The sequence below is a fragment of the Falco punctatus genome (assembly GCF_963210335.1).
Source record: "Falco punctatus genome assembly, chromosome: 2".
Taxonomy (NCBI): domain Eukaryota; kingdom Metazoa; phylum Chordata; class Aves; order Falconiformes; family Falconidae; genus Falco; species Falco punctatus.
In genome coordinates this window covers 29,463,639-29,485,137 of record NC_137581.1, presented here as the reverse complement: position 1 = coordinate 29,485,137, position 21,499 = coordinate 29,463,639, and the positions used below count along the sequence as shown (strand labels likewise).

The following is a 21,499-nucleotide window of genomic DNA, read 5'->3' as shown; positions in this document are numbered from 1 at the left end:
AGACAGGCAGTAACACACAACTGAAACGCCACATACTATTAATTAAATGCTTCAGATGCTTTCCCAGTTTGTTATAGGCAGCCAGTGAACAATAAAATGAGGACAGAGCAACCTCAGGAACATCAAAGGTCCCGAGTCTTCAATTTCATTCCTACAACAGCAGCACTTATGAGTGGGCAGAAATTCAACCCTCATCCTCCCTAACAAATTTCAGTGCAACTTGTCTATCCATCTTGTTAGCACATACTGTTTAAATGTATTAGATCTTAACTGGTTGGAACACAACTTGTTATTTTTCAAACAGTTCCTGAGTCTTAAATGAGGGAAACCCCACACTTTCCACCTGGATATCAACATTCAATGAAAATATTACTTTAAAGCAGCCTTCATGGTGCTTTTGTTTTCAAAATACTAAGTTAGTTGCCCTAATGCTTCTGCCAAGGGACTGCTATTCCCCGTCTGGGAACAGGTTTCTCTAACCGTGCAGACGATGGGGAAAGATTTAGGGAGTTGTAGCCAGTCTTACTAAAACGATGCCTACACTGTAGTTAACAAAACTTAGAGACCTTAACAGGTACTTCTAAATTAAAGGGAGCTATGTAAACCATGCTTGCTTTAGTGGGAAAGGGGAAAGCCTTGTTGTAAACGGCTTGTTTCCAATTTAGAATTAAAACAAAGCAAACCACTTTGTGATGTTCTTCACAGCTCCAGTACAAGCAAGACATATATCCCAGTGAACTGAACACAGAGAAGAGATCCTTTGGTAGAACAAAGTCATTTATGTCATGATTGTTTTCTAGCAAACATTTATAATATAAGAAGTAACTTGAGGCAGAAAAAGCCTTCAAGTATATTTGGTCTGTAGTGGCTGTTATTTCATTCCAGTCTGACACCACTTATTTAAGCCATTCTAAGCATACACAGTTTCACAGGACACAAAATTCGTTCTGAGAGTTTCTTTTCCTTAAACATTCACAATAATCACTGGTCCAAACTACATTACTGTAATTTACATAGCTTTTAAACAGCAAAAACTCTTTTAAAATAATAAACCTCATTGTGTTTTTACCAGTGTTCATTTTTCTAAGCCTCTTCTCCACAACAGTTGATCTCCAAAAATACCGTAGTTATACACAACACTGAATAAATAAAATAAATAATGTTGCCACAGGCGTGTTATCAAGAACTTCCAATAGCATCCACTTAGTAGTTATAAATAAACTACTTACCTACAATTAGGACCTTTTAAAGTTTCTGCAATTTCTGTTATTCCAGAGAATAACCTCGTATCAGCTGCTGCCAAACTACCCAAGCAATTGTAGTTCAAAAGGACAAACACTAATATGTTTCCCTACTAAGAATCACTGCTCTATATTATTAGAGGTGGAGCTGAAAAAATGCTCATTAGTTACTACAGCATAACTCATCATTAACATCTGCTTTCAAAGATTACTTTCAGAGGATCTCCAGAGGACTTTGCATTTGCGTATTGCTTGTTATGGGGCAGGCATCCATGCTGGGGATTGAGACAATTTAGATAAAGAAGGCTTAACCTCCTTTAATATACAACCCACGTCCAACATGCTTTGTTTTAAATTCTCCAGTTCAGAAATACCTCTTCCCTCCCAACACACACACTCACCAGCTCACTGACCTGTCTTTCAACTGCATTGACTTCTGGCATTCCCATGGAGTAACTCTGCAAAAGTTTATCTTCTTTCTGCAAGTTACTGCTTGCTTTTACCAGAGATCCTGTCTTGGACTTCTCACCAATAATCAGTAGTTCAGGCACATCATGAGGTGCCTGCTGCTTACGAATAGACACCAGGGTTATGTTTTTGTTGTTTAAAGTAGCTAAGCAGGACACTTCCCTTTTCATTTTATTGTCCAGTTTTCTCTCCATTATCTCTCTGGGCTTTAAATATTGCAAAGCCAGAGAGCAGCTTTATGAAAGCAGTTATTTGGTGTCTTATCAGCCACACTTCTTTCAGCGACATTTACAATGGCTTGAAGAGTTCTGCCTGTCTAATCAACGTACCCATTAAGCATTCATCACAAAATCCCAGATGTAACCTGTGATCCCTGTGTACACTGCCTGCTGCACTCGGCTACCTGCTCTTCCTGCCAGCTCAAATGCTTCCCACCAATTGGCATCTCTTGTGCTTACCAAACTGCATTCAGCACTGCTAATCTTTGCACACGGCATTGCAGCGAGCTCAGCCAAGGCTGCCTTTCACAAGCTAGTCAAACATGACCTGTGTGCAGCAAGCCAGCGCATAATTAACTCAGCCAGGCAGGCATTAGCTCCTTGTGGCCATGTGAATAATCACGGCTCCCATGAAGGGTAATGCTATTGCATTTCCTCCTATGAAATTACCAGGGATTTCTCGGAGAAAATGTGGTCCCTTCTAATGCTGAAAACGTGCCTATGATTATAACATTAGATAAGGTTCCTGGACCAAAGGTCTTTCACTTAGGGCATGAGAATATTCATTCTTTGTTTCAAGAGGCAGGAAAAAGAGTGAGTACAATATATCTACTTTTAAAAATGTGCCTCTTTACCATCAAAAAGTCTTACTAAAAAACAAACAAACAAAATTAAACCAGAAATTAGTGCCAGAAAGTAAAGAAAAAAAGAAGATATTCCCTTTTGCAAACTCAAGTCCTCTTAAATCCTCTGGGCAACATCAGGAACATGTAATTTAGACAGCCATACATATCACAGGTACATAACCATTAGAAGTGCCTTGAGCCAAGCCTGAGTATATTTATCTGGGATTGCTCATAGCAAATTCACAGCACTGTGTTAAAAGCAGAGGTTCATCCCTCACACCCCTGCCACAAAGACACTGGTCCAGAAAGCCACCAGATGTCCAGAAAGCAGGACATTAGCATCCTGACTTGTCTTCCTGTCATAACTTCCCCACAAAGAAGAATCCTCAGCTCTGCTCACACCACAGTTCTTGACTCCACTTCAGAGTTAAGAACTGCCTTTGGAAAAAGATAGTCCTTTGCCAATGAAGAGAAACTAAAAAATACTGTTGTAGCACTGTGTTGTATCGTTGTCTTAATATGCAAGATCAGTGATAATATTAAACTTTTAAAAATGGCTATTTTGAAAACATTTTGAGAAATGGCCCTTCTAAAGAGTATTACTACAAAGAGGAAAGCATCTGTGTTTGTGCTGTATTTATCAATGAAACCAATTAAAAATATACCTGACTTCAGCTGTAATGCTTTTCTGAAAAAGAAAACTGTGTTTAAGGTGAAATACTTTCAGGAACTGCTGGTTTTAGCTGGGCTTGTATCAAGCAATTGAAAGTCATACAATCTGACTTATGTGAAAACATTTCAGTACAAGGTCTTTAAATACTAAAGATACATCTATATAATATATATATATATATATATATAAAGTGTAGAACTATTTTTTATCTTTCTAAAACAAAACAATTATCTGAGTCCAAATCAAAGATATGCAGAAATTCAGCTCTGCATCCTATTTCCAAATAACAGAAATTCCGAATTCTAGATTGTCTTAGGGAACAAAAATTCCAGTTTCTGGCCAGCTCTAAAGTACATACTTGATCCACTCATCTCTGACAGTATCTTTACTATTAAACATATCCCAAACCCTACCTAGCATGTTTCTACACATAAGTAATATTAATGAAATCATCATGTGATGAAACATACTGTAAAAACAAGTTGGGTTTTTCTTCATTTCAAGTTTACCAGCAAAGCTCAACTTAGGCTGATAGAATAAAGAGATTTTTAGTAAGTATCTCCTCTCATTTTCCCCTTAATCATCCTTTTTTCCCCCCAACTTCTGAGCAACTCTTAAGGTAAAAAAAACCCTGGTTTTATTTCTAAAAGTAGTGGAGACAAGTTCTTACTTAGTGCTCTATAGTCCTTTGCCTACAGCTGAGTCCTGAATTGGAGGTAGAGAAGAAACACATGAGGTTGTGCTTTGAACACATTCAGTTTACAAAGTATATACCCACATCAAAAAGAATTATTTGGTTGGAAAAAAAGTTTGCTGTAGTTCTTCAGATGAAAAGGGCATAAGATATATTTCAAACAGTCTAGCTGATTTAAAATAACCTAGTTTAGCTGGTGGCTCAAGCAGAGCTATATGGCAAGGGCAAAAGAAACCTGCGCAGCTGAGTTACAAGCAGCTTTTGGAGAAGAGGTACCATTCACAACAGAGAAACTGCTGAGCATCTTGTACAACCAAACAGTTTCCATTTACCTTAGCACACCAGACTGAAAGCTCAGAGGTCCTGCTGCATCCCAACCACTCCACAACTCTCTTATGATTCAGGAGGCAGATCACGAAGGGATCCAATATTGATGCCAGCACCTCAAGGGTGGCAATGTCTGCCAGGGGAGCTGCTTGGAGTTAACCACTGCAATCACCTGCTGCTGAACTCTGTCAGACTGGTTTTCAAATCATTTTCCCCATTCTGGCTCAATTAATTGCCCCTTTAGAGTGGATGCTAATTGTGTTACCTGTGAATTGGGGGTGAGCATTTTAGTTATGGCTGAAACAAGAAAGGCAATGTTGCCCATCTCACTTGATAACCCTGGTATCACTCCCTGGCTCAAGAATAGGTTTTCCACAGCTTAGGAGTTTCGCCAGGAAGAATCACTCAGGTTTGGTAGCATGACATTTAGATGGCAAATAGAAAATATGCCTGCTGCCTTCACAGGTCTGCTAGTTCGGGGCAGAGATGTTTGTATTTTAGTGTCAGAAAATACAGAACATCCCAAGAAAAATAAATCCCTTTGACTTAAAGCCCAAAGAGCTGGCAAAACATGAATTTTCCCCGTTACATTACCTGCTACTGTTGGCAAATATGATAAACACACAAGAACTACGTGTTTTCAGGTAAATTATGTTTCCTGAGTGCATTCATCCCTGGTTTTATGGGATATTCTGGCCTGCATCTAATCCCTCTGGCTCCATGCCCAAAGAAAGCATCTTAAAATAGTCTTAACAATGCTTTGAAAGATGATATGCTTGGGTTCCAGGGAAAAAATGGGGGCCTGGAGGTAGGGGGGTCATATTGTCTTAACATGACAGACAAGAGAAACCGGTTCAGACACATGCACATCATGCCAATGCAAAGAGAGGTGTATTAGTATAAATCCATCACTCTAGAAATCCAGTCTGCCTTTGAATGTTAATTGTTTTCCTGCTCCTCAGACATCATTTTAAACCACTGAAATACAATCCATCCTGAGGCATACAAACAATGATATAAGGCTAAAACCCAAGCAATTTCACATTTGACAGTATTTTCTCTTCTTTTAAATTTGTCTTCAGGGTGCAAGTCAGCTAAATTTTTTTATTATTTTGCCCATCATAACAGAGTTGGATTGACTTTTTTTGTTGTTGTTTTTACACATATAATGCAACTGCAGGAACTGGAGCTTTAAGGGGAAAAAAAGAGAGAGAGAGAAAAAGGAGAGAGAGAATAAAAGTGCCACATATTTCAAAGTTCCTAGTAACAAACAACAGGGCTGTAACTCACAGTTATCATTGCTTGGGGGGGAACCCGTGAAACACCCAGTCCTTATGTGAAACAAATAGTTCTCATCTGTCACTGTCCTCTTTAAGCCAAAAGAGAAGGTATGCACTTTTTCTTCAAGCAAATCCCTGCACTTGCTCAGCAGTCATTTTTCAGTCCTACTAAGCAACACAAGCCTCACATTTCCCCCGTGGAGTCAATCAGTTGCAGCTGAAAGTTCAGTGGAAGTTTGGTCAGACTCATGGTACGTAACTACATCCTTGACTTCTCCAAACTAAGTGACATACTTACTACAGAAAATAAAAAAAAATTTAGCATTGCCACACCTTTTTAGCATTAAAAAGGCAACAAAACTCCCTGTTAACATACATTTGCTCCTGCTTCTAGTTTTGAAATGAAAAGAGAAAGATAATTCTTTGGCTACAGTCCTAAAAAAACTGGCAGCCATCAGATACACAAGCATTTCTATAGCACAAATGGTATACATTTTGCTTTCAATAGGTGAAGCAGCATGATCATAAATAGTATTATTTCTTACACTACAAGAGAAAAGGAAGCTATGTAACTGAAATACAAGGAATCGAATTCCTACCTTCCATGAATAAAATTGCTTAAGAGTTGATGGCCTCATTTCAGATCAAATCAGCTCAGACTTTGGCTTCAGTTTTTCAGGAAGCGGACTCAATCTTCTCTAAATATTTAAAAACGTTTTGTTTGCTCTAAACCAGCAAAACTCGATGGAGTATCTCTTTTGTAACAGGGCCCCAAAACGCCTACTAATTTTTTTCACTCCATGGCTTCTAATGTGGTTGCAAATTGTGTGGACTTGGTACTTTGTCTGCTTTTAGCAGTGTTGATTTCATTATGATAATTTCTGTTATCTGCCTATTTATACTGAAGGAATTTGTTTTCAAGTCCCCGGAAACTACCAGGCTGATCATATTACCACAGGAAAAGGCACACCTTTTGGGTCAGGGTTTAAGTACAAAGAACAATTGCAATCTGCATGAATTAATTCGAGTTCAGTTTTCCAGTAATCTTCACTCATCTAGCCAGTGAAGACGGCTGGCAGAACTCATCAGGCAATGCCAAAACAAAACCAGTATTTTCACCTCTGTGTTTCAAACTCAGTTTTCTGACGTCCACAATTTGTTCTTGTTCTGAGCTGGTTTTGGCTTGTGAAGTTTGAGCAAAAGCTTTTTTGAATTCCATACACAGAGAAAAAGGACCCACATTTTATCCATCTTACCTGCACTATTTCAAACATGAGAATGAGTAATATTACAAAAGTAACTATTTTTAAAGCTAATTTGAGAAGACAGAAAAACCTATTACTTGTGAACTATATCAGTCATTGCTAAAGATCATAGCTTTTGCCACCTACATTTGCTATCCACATTTAGAAATAAGACTCATGTTATTAAATCCAGTTTTATTTTGTAAATTTCTCAGTATTTTTTGTGGCATTTGAAAAATGTCTTTTACATTTGTTTTGAATAAATAAAGCGTTAGCTCTCTGAATTGTGAATTAAGTAAATGGGAAGACTGACTTTCTTTTTTTCCCCAAAAAGCAAGCTGCTGTTTACCCTGTAGCAGGCAAGCTAACAGCAGACCCTAAGGTGTCGTGCCAAATCTGCAATTAAATTTTCCCCTATACAGATCAGGAATGTAAGCCTATGTCTTAAGTGACCTCCATATTTAACAGATATCCTCTAAATTGTCCCCAGCTGTAGAGTCCACGCCATTTAGATTTACTATTTATTCTTTTTGCCAGCACTTGTTTCAAATCATTCCTGTGGTCATGTTTGACAGCCAGAGACAGAGATTTTACTTTAATGAGACACCTGACACTAAGTAAATAACATAAAGCACATCATATTTGTAAAGCATGAAAATAATAATAACAAAGAAAAATTACCAGAAAAGAAAAGTAACTCCAATTTAAGCCTGTATTTCTGGTTCTATAGCCGGTGTTTCTATATTCTATAGCCCAAGTCAAACTGCTCAGCCTCTGAATAAAAGGTTATTTCATCCCATTTCATTTATATACACCACAGTCACCTTCATGTCAAGAAAAAGACAAAACAGCATCTTGTGTTTGCATTACAGATGTCATGTCTAAAGTACAAACATACTGCCTTTGTTAGGACAGGCTAGATGTGGAAAGGCAGGACCAGATTCAGTTTCTCTTAACAGTTGTTTCTGGCTGCCTTATCCTGGCAGAAACCAACTCTGTACAGAAAGAGAGGAGCCTGAAAGCAGCTCTCCTCACCATACCACCTAGGCTCCTCCAACACAGAGCCCTTAGCAAAGTCTTATCAACTTTCTTGGTATTCCAGGCAAAATTCTGCCTGGGAAGAAGGGTTTCCACTTTCTACATCGTCTGTTTGGGGGTTTTACTCCTTTTTTCCCTTCCCTCCTTGTGGACTGGTTGCAGTTACTGGGTAGAAAAAGGCATGAGGGTGTTAGGGTCCTCTCTATGATCTCATCTTTGCAGAGAGTGTAATCTCTTAGGTGATCCACTGGCCACAGGTGCGCAGACACAGCCCGGTCGGGCTGGCACGAAGGCCCTTCTCACCTGTCCTCCACTACTTGCCCTTTTGGACTGTGCCACATGCTGTCCAGACAAGACTACCAACCACCCATGAGTGAATAAACCCAGGCATTGCTCACATGCCACTGACCCTCAGCATCACTGTACTCATAGTGAGACAGGAGGGGCAGCGGCTGGGGCCTCCCTAACTACAGTGCTGCCCTTAGGCAAGTTTTTCTTCCCTATTTGGAGATGGATGAAAATCTTCCAGCTCTCCGGCTGACTCCCCTCAGCCACAGCAGGCAAGTGAGGAGGGAAACCTCTGATGAGAACATTACAGGCACACGGGGACAGAGGCTTTGCTGTTCCCAGTTGTCAGAGATCCAAACTGTAATTTGGAGCAGTTAGCTGTTTAGCTAACTTATTGGTCTACAAAAATCCTGTTAATTATTTGCTCTTCAGGGCTAGGAACTATTACAGCACTGCTAATATCTCACATGAACTTACAGTCAACTCTGAGGCAAGAGCCACAGGCAGCAAGGGGCCAGTTTCTATCAGTGGACAAAACATACTTCCAGATGACCATGAAACTATGTGGAGCTTGCCTGGAAAGAGCCATACTGATTCGCTGCGGAGTCCTATAGAAACTAAGCAAAGAAACAAAGATGAAAACATATTTGCTGTTACTTTTTTATGCTGAATACCTGATAAAAATTCCCTATTACATCAAATAATACTGGCAGCCTGCAACAAGTAGTGGGGAAGAATTCAGGTGGAAATATAAGAACTAAAGCAACAGTCAGGGATGAAAGTATCAACACAGGAAACTGCTAATTTTACACAATCTGTTCCATACAAACAGATGCTTCAAAAAATATCTAAGAGAATGGCAATACAGAGTAAACCTCTTTCTGCTTACAAGTGTTTTTATCTGAAATACTTAATACCTGGATTGAAATGTGTAGTTAAAATCCTGCTTTCAAATGCAGATGTGTTTTCTCAGGTTGTTTTCTGTGGCATGCATGTGGCTCATCATGACTCAAACACTGTAAAAATAGTGTTTGTTTATTGCATGAGCACACAGAGGAAACTGGAGACATTTGACTCCTAAAGAGATCCCGGGAGCCTGCAGTTGTGAGAAAAGAAAAACACAAAAAAGCTTTCTGACAGTAAAATGGAGGGTTTTTTCAGCTCACAGCAATCCTGTCATTTCCAGAGTTCACCTCAGTCTGTTCTTCAGACAAAGAATGTTTCTTTAAAGGACAAGTGTTTAGTCAAAACCGATGCATTCTGCAGTTTAAAAGAAGGAAACCATCCTGAGAGTTGCTGAGCAACCTGCTGAGATTTATTAACTGCCCTCAATTCCTGGGAAACAGAGATGTTAATCTATGGAAATTCAGGCTCAGTTCATTTACCATTCCCTCCTGGTACCTCCACTTGTTGAAAGAAAAGGTAGTGCAGCAGGGAACTACTTTTAAGGGCCCTATTTCACCCCCCAGAAGAGGATCTTTGATTGACTCTACCCCATGGGAAAATCACCGACCTTTCGAGCTTTCTTCATCCCCAGAATAGAAATAAGTCAGAGGAGGTGACGAGGCACAGTCTGCATCTCTCATGTCTGGACTAGCCAAACAGTCTCCTCCAATAATTGTAACTCCCTTCTGTCCTGCTCCGCAGGCAGTTTCTGGCTCTTTTCTCTGTCTTGATCAGTGCCAAGAAGCCAGACGTGAGCACAGAATGCAAATCCTGCCTCGTCCTGGCTTCATGTGAAATAATTTGGATTTTCATCCAAATAGCACTCTCCCTTGCTTCCTGAGGCAGGCAAAGAGAAGCACACACAAACACACGTGCACAAATGCACTTTGAACAAGTTAGTGCAGGGTATTTGTTTTTCAATATGTAAACCCTTTAATGTTTGATAATGAAGATGCCTAACTCATTAAAAATTTCACACTGTGAATTGTTGCAACTTCCTGAGCAGTTTCATAGTTGAATTAAACAGATGTTAAGGTACAACTGTGAAAGAGGTGGTCCTTTATGATCTCCTTCATGTCCGATTAGGTGCAGATGGCCACAGAGACATAAGTATCTGCATAAGGGAGAAAGAAAAGCAAGAAGTGTTCAAGTCTGCTATCACAGACATTCAAAAACAGTCTCCAGCCTCTCAAGAATTCCAAACTTTCAGCTGAAAAAGCTGGGACTTAAGCTGAGTCTACATGTTACTTTGCAAATTCAGTGATATTATCAGTAGGGCTACATCATTTGCCATCTCATTTCTGCCTGTGCTCTGGGTTGCTTGAAAAGATTTCCTTCAGTCACCCTAAAAAATGGCAGGCATTTTGATTTTTCCTGCTGATGGCTGTTTAGAAGAACTGTCAGAAGAATCCACAGGAGATTAAAACACAGCATAATCTACAGGATGAAACTCCAACAGTGGAACTGTTGGGTTTTTTCCTACATGGTCCTTGCCCAGCTGGGACAACTTCTGTGAAAATAATCTTCTGTTAATCAAAAGCTATAGGTTCAATCTGCTTAAATTGCCTGGTGATACAAATAAATGTGGTTTATAGGAGCTCTTGCAAAAAAATCTGTGTAGATCCAAGCTGCTTAATTCTTCATTGCTTCTGCCCAAAGGGTGGCTTCTGCTCACAGATACATGGTGCGAGCACCCATGCCCTAGATCATCTAGCTCAAAAGTAAAGATGATAGTTAAGAAAATTTTTTACTAGAATCGCTTGCATTTAGCAACTTTAATATTACAACGTATCAGTACAAACAAGCGTATAGTGTTTTTCTCAAGATACATTAGTGCCACAATTTATTTCCAATACTTGTTTCTTGCTTTGTAAATATTTTGCATACAACTAGTGCAACTTTATTTCTGCCTTCTGTTATTATGCAATGAAGAACAAATGTACTGTAACATTCAACAGCCTATCACAAGACGTGCAAAAAGGAAAAAAAAATTGCTGTGTTTATAAATGATCTAAGATTCCTTATACTAAAAACAGTCCCAAGCATTTTGGTAACTAAGACCACAGCCCTGAATGAGAGACTCAATGCAACACAGGGCATGTTTCCGAAAGAAAGTAACCAACTGTACAAGAAAATACAAAAGACCACATGACCGTCATATGAGTATCCTTACACAATATTAATCCAGTTTCTTTGTGTTACTACTTGCCAGTGGTTTTATCCTACCAACTTACTCATATGTGGAGTACTCAGCAAGAGTAAGAGTGACAAAAATGTACTTTAAAACTGTCTCAAATGCCTTGCAGGCTTGCAGAGAACAAACTGAGTGGATTCTGCTATTTGTTCTGAATACTACTCACTTCAGAAGGCCTGTTTGCAAGGATTTAACTTCAGAGTAAGGGCATTTAATAAGGAAAGCAATTAAAACAGGACAAAAATTCTTGCAGAGGCAGCAAAAGATTAAACATGTGGTGCATCTCTGGGAAGCTGAAAACAAAGCTGACTTCATGGCAAGACTAGTTTAATTTTGCTGGCATGTCAGCCACATGGAATTCCTACAGACAAGGGTTTTAATAGCATTCTCATGGCTGGAGTGGGAACACCACAGAGAGCTCAGCACTGCCTTTGCTGACGTTATTGCCAATACCCTAAATGCATGCATACAATATCATCTGCTACATTTGTATTAAGGTGGGGAAGTTGTTAAGCGGTGACAACTCAATTAAGTCTGTCAGATTTTCACACATTAAAGGTATCCTTTTATGTCTCTAAGGCTGTCAGCAACACAGTCTTTATATTGCTCACCCTGTGATTAAAGAAAAGTTAACAAAAGAACTTTGAAAGTATTAATATGTCTGGGGTTTAATTATCACTACAGGGACTAAGAAAAAATAAAACAACTAAGATGACCAAGGCAGTGGAGCATCTGTCCTGTGAGGAAAGGCTGAGAGCTGGGTCTGTTCAGCCTGGAGAAGGCTCAGGGAAGATCTTGGTAATGTATATAAGTACCTGAAGGGAGGGTGCAAAGAGGACCGAGCCAGGCTCTACCAGTGGTGCCCAGTGACAGGACATGAGGCAATGGGAACAAACTGAAACACAGGAGGTTCTGTTTGAACACCAGGAAACACTTTTTCACTGGGAGAGCAACCAAACACTGGCACAGGTTTCCCAGGGTGGTTGTGGAGTCTCCATCCTTGGAGGTATTCAAAACTCATCTGGACACGGTCCTGGGCAACTGGCTGTAGATGACCCAGCCTGGGCAGAGATGTTAGACAAGATGACCTCCAAAGCTCCCTACCAACCTCAACCATTCTGTGATTCTGTGAACTATAAATTATTAGAACTGAGAAAATTATTTTTCACCATCACTCAGATTTCTCCCTAAAACAAGCAAGTGGAACTCAAAAGCCAGGTACATAGGTGTCTCCCTCATTAATTGCTCTTCTTGCTACCTGGAACGCTTTACCATTACTTAAGTCTCCTCTTAATTAAGCCATGGCTAACCTGTAATCCTTCAGATTCCTAAAGACACTCAATCTAAGATTCATACCTTCAAAGGGAGTGGCCATAGGCTCCTTTTCAAGTCAGTGGGGAGGCACACAAATGTCACCATCTAAAACAGACTGGACTTTTTGTTCCCTAGAAGAACTGTGCCTCTTCTCTGAACCCAGGCAATTATCTTCCAATATTGATGTTACAAGAGAGGTGTTTTGATTTGAGAGATGTGAGTGCAGTGAAGGTCTCTTCTGCATACACCCCACATGCTTCTCAGGCAATTGCTCTGTCAGGGAAAAGCAAAAAGATTAAGGGAGAGAAACCAACACCTGCGGCACTCTACTTACAAGCGCTGTTGGTTCGGAAATGAAATGTTAGGTCATACTTGCTGGACCTCTCAGCAGAACTCTTCCAATTTACCTGCTTACATAAAGGCAGAGGTGCCCTGATAAAACCTATAGTCAGTGGTATTCAGGACAGTGAAGATATTTAAATAAAAATGCTGTAAAATTACCAATAAAACTGACTTTGAGGGCCTAACAGATTTCCAGTTCCATTCCCACATGGTGAGTCCTCATAAGTGGAAAACTCAATCCAGGCAGGTCAGAATCGAATAACTATTACTGAAGTTGAATTCTTCTCACTCCCACTACAGTAGAGACTTAGTCTCTGTGCTTCAGGCTATAGCAATGACCACAGAAACTAATGATCCAACATTTTCCAACCAGCACTCTTCTGCCAAAGAAGACAGGATGACCTTCATAAACATTCTTAACAGCTTCAAGACCTCAAAATGCACAGGTGGCTATGACATGAAAGAGATCATGCTGATCTCTTAAGAGGCTGAAAGATCACAGGTTCTGAAAAGGCCCAGTTCAAAGAAACAGGGCTCAAAATGCCCTCAAATTTTGGACAAACTCAACTCTGCAAGAGAATGGAGACTGAGTTATTTGTATCAAATCTGCCGCATAAAGCATTTTATTATTTTTTAAATGGAGAATGTGGTGGGGGAAAAAAGCACTGAGTGATGTGACAGATCAGAAATGTTTTGGTCTATTTTGCCTAAGCCCCTCCTCACCTACAGTCTGGTATTTTCACTCAACACCTCCCAGCATCTGGGAGAGCAGGAGTTTCCTACATTGTTCCAGGGGAAGACATTTTAGAAATACAAGCCTTGCTGTTCGCCGACACATCATTAGTGGCATTTTGAAAAACAGCTCTGTTTAGTCACATCTCTACACTAATCCTCTGGTCTGTGCATATAATCCCCAATCAAGACAAAATGGGAGACAGCATGTATTAGCCAGAGACAGCCTGGACATTCTCCAGTGGAAATTGTTCCCAGTGAGCGTGTTCATGGAGATCCGGACACCCTGCCTGACAGGTGCTCCTCCATGAAGAGGGATTCACTTACAAACGGGAGATTAAAGCAGGGCGGGAGGACAGGACACAGAACACCACCCTCCTCTGGCCGAAGTAAGGGCCACTATTAACAGGAACACAATCTGCATGTGGTGGACGCAGAACAAACGCCCTGTCCCGGGGAGGCCTCTACCCCCTCACACACCCCGCGGCGCCCGCGCCCCCACCCGGTGGCCGGGCCCTGTCTCCCGCGCGGAGGCGGCGCCCCCTGAGGCCAGGCAGCAGCGCCGGCGGCGGCGGGGGAGGTGGCGGGGGCGGTGCCAGCCTCGCTCCCGCCCCTCCGGGGCGCCGCCAGCCCGCGCAATTCGCGCTCCTCCCATCCCCTCGGGCACGGCCGCGCCCCGCTCGCCGCTCCCTCCCACACGGCGGGGCGGCGCCTCTGCTAGCCCCTCCCCCGTTCCCCTCCCCTCCGTCTATCTCCCACCGGACACAATGAGAGGGAGGCAATACCAGCTTGGCCCCGCCCCCGAGCAGCCGGGTACCGCCCTTTCCGGCGGAAAGGTGTCGTGGCGTTATCCAAGATGGTGGCGGGAGGGTTGTGTCTGTGTGGGCTGATCAGGTACCGGGGGTGCGAGGGCGGCAGTGTGGGGGCGGGGCGTTCTGGCAGCGGAGGGGGAGGGGAGAAGGAGACCCCGTGCCTCTGTGGCCCCCTGCCAAGCCGCAACCGCGCTCCCCCGACCCCCCCGAGCCTGCCTGGGCTTCGCGCTCCCGCCCCGCCCCGCCGTACCCCCTGAGGAGCGGAGGCCTCCGGGCAGGGCGAAATGGGACAGGACCCTGCCCGGCTCCTTCTCGCCCAGCCGCCGGCCTCGGATGGGTTAATGTTGCTTTTCCGCTTCATCCCGAAAGGAATGTTATCTTACGTGTCAGTCGTGACGCGTGGCTCGCCGTGGGCAGCTCCTTTAATGTCGAGTAAATGGTGTTTATCGTAACGGTAGCACAGCATCAGAAACCGGGCTCTGTTGCCTGTTAGGCTGTGTAGGCCAAGAAGAGAGACCCCGTTCGTGGGTTAGGAGAGCTGTGCGGGGAGGTGGTGGTCTGCAAAGGGAATTCCCCTGTCAGAGAGTGCTTCAGAGATCTGAGGAAGCAGGTGTCTCTAAACGGAAACTGCTCAGAGCTTTTCTGGACAATTGACATGCATCTTCAGATCTCGGGGGGGATGAAAATGCAGGTTCTGGGACATGCACTGCAGGCTGGCTCAAGTAGCTCTGCACCAAAGCAGTTCATACTAATAGGCTAAACATGAGCTGGGACTGAAGAAAACTTACAAATCTGTTTAGAAATCACTTTGCCAGTTGCATTTTGCCACATTGGTAAGGACGTGCAACCTTTATAGTGTATATGGCACATAGATACATGGCGTGAGTAAACAACAGTAAATTATTGTGAAGTAACAGTACGGAAAAAATTTGGCTAAACAGTGTAGAACAGTGATTTTTTTTTTTTTTTGTAATTGTTGAAATGATACAGGGATGTTTATGATTTCTGAGATGAGAACTCAAGAAATTGTGGAACTCTCTGTAACTCTACCTGTAAGCCCTTCTCTCTCAATTTTGTACATAGTATTTTTTCAAAGCAGTTTTGTATTTTAAAATTTCTGGCTTGTTTCAGATTGCTGTGCTCATTGTTAATCCCTGCATTATTTCTAAGTGGAATTTTATGTGTCTGCTTGGTGGTGCTGCTGTGGGGAATACGGCTGTGGATACAACAAAGGAAAAAACAGTTGACTTCAGCAGGAGAAGATGGGAAGCGGCCATTGCTGGTTGCCTTTTTTCACCCATATTGCAATGCAGGTGGTGGAGGGGAGAGAGTCTTATGGTGTTCCATTAGAACGCTCCAGAAAAAGTAAGCATATATGTTTATCAAATACCATATTTCATTCTCAGCTGCTGATGGTATTATCTATGCACATTTTGGCATTTTACGTATTTAAATAGGTGTCATTTATCTACCAGTCCTATGGGGGTTTTTTGCATTTGAGTTTCACCTGGTTGCACCATTCCACTTCATCCCTTTATCTGGATTTTGATCTTTCTTGGTGTGGCATCTATCACTTCTTTCTCCCCTTGGGAGAACCCCTCCTACTTCATTGGTTTTCCACTACTGGTATGGAGCTTTGTATGGGCTTAACTCATCAGTAGGTAACTGATGATTTTGATACTTGCCTCTTGGTGCAGGAGGCAAAACAGGTTAACATCTAAAGTGGGTTTAACATTGGCACACCCACTGGCTCGCATAGTTTTCTGCATTTTAGTCATGCTATGCACACACAGACATCTCGTAATGTAGGGCAAGGCATTCTTAAGTCTGTAGAATAATACTAAGCTCCCTTTTTGTTTTACAAAAAAAAAATATTCCCCAGGTCCTCAGCCATATGTTCTTCTGCAGATCAGAAAAAACTGTGGAAGTATAAGGAAAAGTATAATTCATGTAAAATAATTTCAGAGCTAGGCCAGACATTAGTTCTCATATCTTTTGAGTAATTTTGAATGGATAATATTTTAGTTACATGTTAAAAAATTTGAAGAATTTATTAAATTATTTTCTTTACTCTTGCAGGTACAGAAATGTAACGTGTGTTATTTACACTGGTGATAGAGATGCCACTGGAGAAGAAATAGTAGAAGGTGCTTTCAGAAGATTCAATATTAAATTAACTCATCCTGTGAAGTTTGTATTTCTAGAAAAACGCTACCTTGTGGAAGCTTCTCTTTACCCTCACTTCACTTTGCTGGGACAAAGTTTAGGATCAGTGTTTCTTGGCTGGGAAGCTCTTCTAAAGTGTGTTCCTGATATTTATATTGACTCAATGGGTTATGCCTTCACGCTTCCCCTCTTTAAATATTTAGGAGGCTGTCGCGTAGGATGCTATGTCCATTATCCCACTATCAGCACCGATATGCTTTCTGTCGTTAGGAATCAGGATACCAGATTTAACAATGCAGCCTTCATTACAAACAGTCCTCTTTTCAGCAAATTTAAACTTGTCTATTACTACTTCTTTGCTTTCCTGTATGGATTGGTTGGTTCCTGCAGTGATGTGATTATGGTTAATTCTTCTTGGACACTAAATCACATCCTTTCCCTCTGGAGAGCTGGGGCTTGCACTTGTGTTGTACATCCACCGTGTGATGTTCAGACCTTCCTGGATATTCCACTGGAAGAGGAGAAGAGCACCAGTGAATATTCCATTGTTTCTGTCAGCCAGTTCAGGCCTGAAAAAGATCATCCATTGCAAATCAGAGCCTTTGCTAAATTGCTGAAAGAGAAGAGACTGGAGCAGCAGCCATCATTGAAGCTTGTCTTAATTGGAGGCTGTCGTAATCAACAAGATGAAGAGCGTGTAAATAACCTTAAACACCTTTGTGATGAGCTGGGAGTTAGTAAGGACGTGATATTCAGAATAAACATTTCCTTTGAGGAGCTAAAGAGACACCTGGCTGAGGCTACCATCGGCCTGCATACGATGTGGAATGAGCACTTTGGGATCGGTCAGTATTTTTCCTCAGTGTTGAGCCATTTGTCCCAGCTGGGGACACAGGGAGGGCTTCAGTTCGTGATTAAGGCTCCTCAGTACAGGTGTCTAAGCAGAGAGGTCTGCATGCCAGGCAGGTGTCCAACTCACATTCCTGTCACAGGCTGCCTAGCTGAGGTAAAGCCTACAGGACCAATTCAGGTGACTAACCACTAGGTGCTACTGTAGCGCAAGCCAAAGCATCTTAGACTGTTAATAATGATGGACATCCTCTGGTCACCTAAACAGACAGCTAGTCCCGTCTGTGCTGCCCAGGATGTCCTGACTGACCTCCAGCTGTCCCTCTGCAAGGTCATGGGTCACCCTAAGGTCGCATGTTAAGTTTGCCAGCCTCATTGCACAGATGCCAGCCGTACCCAACGGAGCCTCAAAAGGCAGCAGGTACTTCTGTTTAAGCACCTTGGATTGTGCCCTGTTGGCTCCACTGACCACAGAGGGAGCTTAGACGTAGTTCCTACATAGACATTCATGTGTAGAGATTGTGATTGTCTATTACCTGCCTCAGCTGCCATTTGAAATGTCTAGTAAATGTCATGGGGCTCCATCTGCTGTTTCAGAGGTGTGAGTCTCCCACAGATCCTGTCTCTTATTTGTAAGCCCCGTGTAGATGCCACCAGGTACCTACTGTTGGTCATCTCATTGCACTAGGCCACTGTGCTAAGGCAATTAAATCCATTGTAAGGCAATTAAATCAGTCACCATAGCACGGAACAGAACACCAAAGAGGAGCTGGGACCTGGTTTGCAATGTGCTGTCATACAGAATTAAGGTATTGGGCTCAGTTTACTGGGGTTATTTGGGTCCTGACCTTGAAATGGAATGTAAGATGACCCATCTGTCATAAATCTACAAGGTAAGTTAGCAGCCAAACGGATGGATATTATGTGACTAAACTGCAGTTTATGTCATCAGACTTTATTACAATACAAGTTAAATAAGTATCAACCCTAGTAGTCTGTAGGAACTTGGTATAAAAAATTTACTCTGAAGTGTCTCCCAGAATAATGGGTTTCTCATATTTCTTCCCCCACAAAACAATTCAAGTAAGTTTAAAAAAAAAGTTACACAGTCACACTGTGATTTTGAATTTCAGCATGACTTCACCTTCATCTCCAATTTTATCTGTAAAAAACATGTTCCAAAAGCATTATTTATAGTTGGCAATTTTTGAGCTAGGGGAACTTTTGAAAAACCAAATCAGAACTGAGATGAATCAGCAATTAAAGTGATTTCTGAGGTCTGTTCTGGAACTGTGGAGGAGCATTGAAGTGATGTATACATTACATGCTACTCCTATCCCTCTGCTTTTGGCTGAGGAAAGCTTACTATCGGATTCCCATTCCATTAAAACTTCTTTCATCAAAAATACAGATGTAGTGATAACAATTTTTACTAGTTTGTCTTGCTGGGTTGTCAAAAGCTATAGATTTGTTAATCTTCAAAATATTGAACTTCTGAATATCATCTGATTGAAACACGTATAGTCAGCTTTTCTCTCAGTATCTTTCTAAATGTTAAAAATCTTCAGTGTGAATGAGAAAATGAAGTTACGTTCAGCTGTAATTTTTAATTATTTTTTTGCAGCTGACACCAAACCATAAAACGCGCATTGCAGTGTTCTGTCACAGAGCAGAACAGAACTATGCAGTGTTGTAGAGCTACCTTCCCTTGTATCTTCACATTTGTTTCAATATCTGGCTTTTTTTTCACCATTATATACTGGTGATACAGTCTCTCTCAGCTGAATCAAGTATGTTACAAGAACCGCAACTTAACCAGTTATAACTTTATATATAACTTATGATATAGCTTAACCAGTTATATCTGGTTTCTAATTTCAATTTTATATGTTTAAGAGAAACTTACAATTTCAGTCCTCAGGACTGAAAACCTTAAATTTGTTTTTCTTCTGAGACCATTTACTCTGTATTTTTCAAACTGATCTAGAACAGCAGTCTGTAGTAACTTCTGGGTGAATTGTACTGCGGTTTTAACTTTCCATGCCTCACAGAAAGCCAGAGTATGATGTGCACACTCATGTCAGCATGTTTTGTATCTTTTACAGGAGTAGTTGAATGTATGGCAGCTGGCACTGTTATCCTGGCTCACAATTCTGGAGGTCCCAAATTAGATATTGTGATACCCTATGAAGGACATACTACTGGCTTCCTAGCAGAAAACGAGGACAATTATGCCGAGATGATGGCTTATATCCTTTCTTTGTCTCCTGAAAAAAGGTTAGAGATCAGAGAAAATGCTCGTCGCTCTGTGCATAGGTTTTCTGACCAGCATTTTGAAGAGACATTCCTGTTATCTGTGGAGCCGTTATTTAAATAAATGTATATAAATAAAAAGGTGTATGAATAAAATTAACTTTTTATATTTGGCTATGTGTCACCTATAAATGTATCTAATCTATGATCCCTTGGTCCCTTTCAATAAAGAGATGTTTTTCTTTCTGTCAGGGTATCTGCTTTATGTAATAGAGATTCTTCTACTGGGAAAAAAACAATCCTGAAAATTTTCTGTGTTGACTACGTGACAGTGTGGTGCACTGTAAAACCCTCTGGATTCACAGAACCATCATATTTCCTTGGTAACAGAACTACATCTGGAAGTTCTTTTATTTATTGAATACTTTCAGTCTCCACCCATTTAATGACTTTTCACCCACAGTCACACTTTTTAAAGGCAACGCTTTTGTTTGATAGCTTTTTTTACCCAGGAGATTTTGTTTCCAGAGTCTGCAGCACATTTTCAAATTGCTGTCCCCCGTTGTGTGGCAAAATCCTATTATGTGGGATTTTAATTGTGGTTCTGGATATTTCGTTACCTACAGTGATTCCTTTAAGTTAATGATATGGTGGTTTTGCTAGCTTGCTTTTTAATAGTGTAATAATTGCCCTTTCCCATGATGCTTACGTTAGCTATTTCCTCATGCCCTTTCACAGTATGACAGCTTAATGGTATTTTTCCAACTCTACTCTCCTGAAATGTTTTCTGTTCTGTTCTAGGGAATAGAAAGGTCTAGATTTGAGGGCATAAATAAATGCTGTACAAACATGAACATTAAAGCCCTAAACTACTGCTTATAAACCAGAACGCTGAACAAAATGTTCAAAAATTGGACATCTGCTTTTGTATCAAAAGTGGAAAAACATATAGTTCTTTTTTGAGCCATCGAAGCACTATTTAATACTTTAGCAAACTCACAGAAGTGAAATACTTCAACTTACCAGATGTCTGCTGCAAATACAATACAGCAAAGAGGAAGCCGTCTCAGAGGCTCCTGGAGTGTGTGGAAGGCAACTTCCTGACACAGTGGGTGAGGGACCCAGCTGGGGAAGGCACCCGCTGGGCCTGTTGTTTGCAAACAGAGAAGGACTTGTGGGTGATGTGGTGGTTGGAGGCCATCTCGGGCACAGTGATCATGTAACGATGAGGACTTTCAGGTTTTGGAGAAGTAAGGAAGGGGATCAGCAGAACTGCTACCTTGGATGCCCAGAGGGCTGACTCTGGCCTGTTTACGGTCCTGGTTGACAAGAGTCCCTTGGGAGGCAGTCCTGAAGGGCAGAGTCGTCCAGGAAGGCTGGGCATTCTTCAAGAAGGAACCCTTTAAGGCGCAGGAGCAGACCGGCCCCGTGTGCCCAAAGACAAGCCAGTGAGGAAGAAGACGGGCCTGGCTGAACAGAGAGCTTTGACTGGAACTAAGGAAAAAAAGGGTTTATGACTTTTGGAAGAAGGAGCAGGGAACTCAGGAGGGCTAGGAGATGAAATGAGGTTATGCAAAGAGAAAATTAGAAGGGCCAAAGCCCAACTAGAACTTAAACTGGCTACTGCCATAAAGGACAATAAAAAATGTTTCTATAAATACATTAGCAACAAAAGAAGGGCTAAGGAGAATCTCCATCCTTTATTGGATGCGGGGGAAACCATAGTGACAAAGGATGAGGAAAAGGCTGAGGTACTTCATGCTGCCTTTGCCTCAGTCTCCCATAGCGAGATGCT

The 21,499-nt window shown here is 41.5% G+C and overlaps 2 protein-coding genes across 2 annotated transcripts in view; one reads left to right on the top strand and one right to left on the bottom strand.

The window, feature by feature from the left end:
• Window positions 1-15,585, bottom strand: part of ATP7B (ATPase copper transporting beta) — a 44,313-nt gene extending 28,728 nt beyond the window's left edge. The window contains exons 1-3 of the mRNA XM_080375807.1: window positions 14,820-15,585; window positions 9,611-12,823; window positions 1,655-9,193 (exon numbers count right to left, since the gene is read on the bottom strand). Coding sequence (XP_080231933.1) covers window positions 1,655-1,903 — 249 coding nt within the window. The 5' untranslated portion in view covers window positions 1,904-9,193; window positions 9,611-12,823; window positions 14,820-15,585. The remainder of the gene's footprint in view (window positions 1-1,654; window positions 9,194-9,610; window positions 12,824-14,819) is intronic.
• ALG11 (ALG11 alpha-1,2-mannosyltransferase) lies at window positions 14,422-19,877 on the top strand. The gene is made up of 4 exons (XM_080375823.1): window positions 14,422-14,518; window positions 15,568-15,801; window positions 16,516-17,447; window positions 19,557-19,877. The coding sequence occupies exons 1-4, from the start codon at window positions 14,481-14,483 to the stop codon at window positions 19,826-19,828; spliced, it is 1,476 nt and encodes a 491-aa protein (XP_080231949.1). The 5' UTR covers window positions 14,422-14,480; the 3' UTR covers window positions 19,829-19,877.
• Window positions 19,878-21,499: the final 1,622 nt, after the last annotated feature.

Excerpts from the sequence above, each read along its gene's own strand:
- ALG11 (XM_080375823.1), top strand. The coding sequence starts at position 14,481 with ATGGTGGCGGGAGGGTTGTGTCTGTGTGGGCTGATCAG. Across the intron at positions 14,519-15,567 it reads TGTCTGTGTGGGCTGATCAG|ATTGCTGTGCTCATTGTTAA; the intron begins GTACCGGGGGTG and ends GGCTTGTTTCAG. Across the intron at positions 17,448-19,556 it reads GAATGAGCACTTTGGGATCG|GAGTAGTTGAATGTATGGCA; the intron begins GTCAGTATTTTT and ends TATCTTTTACAG.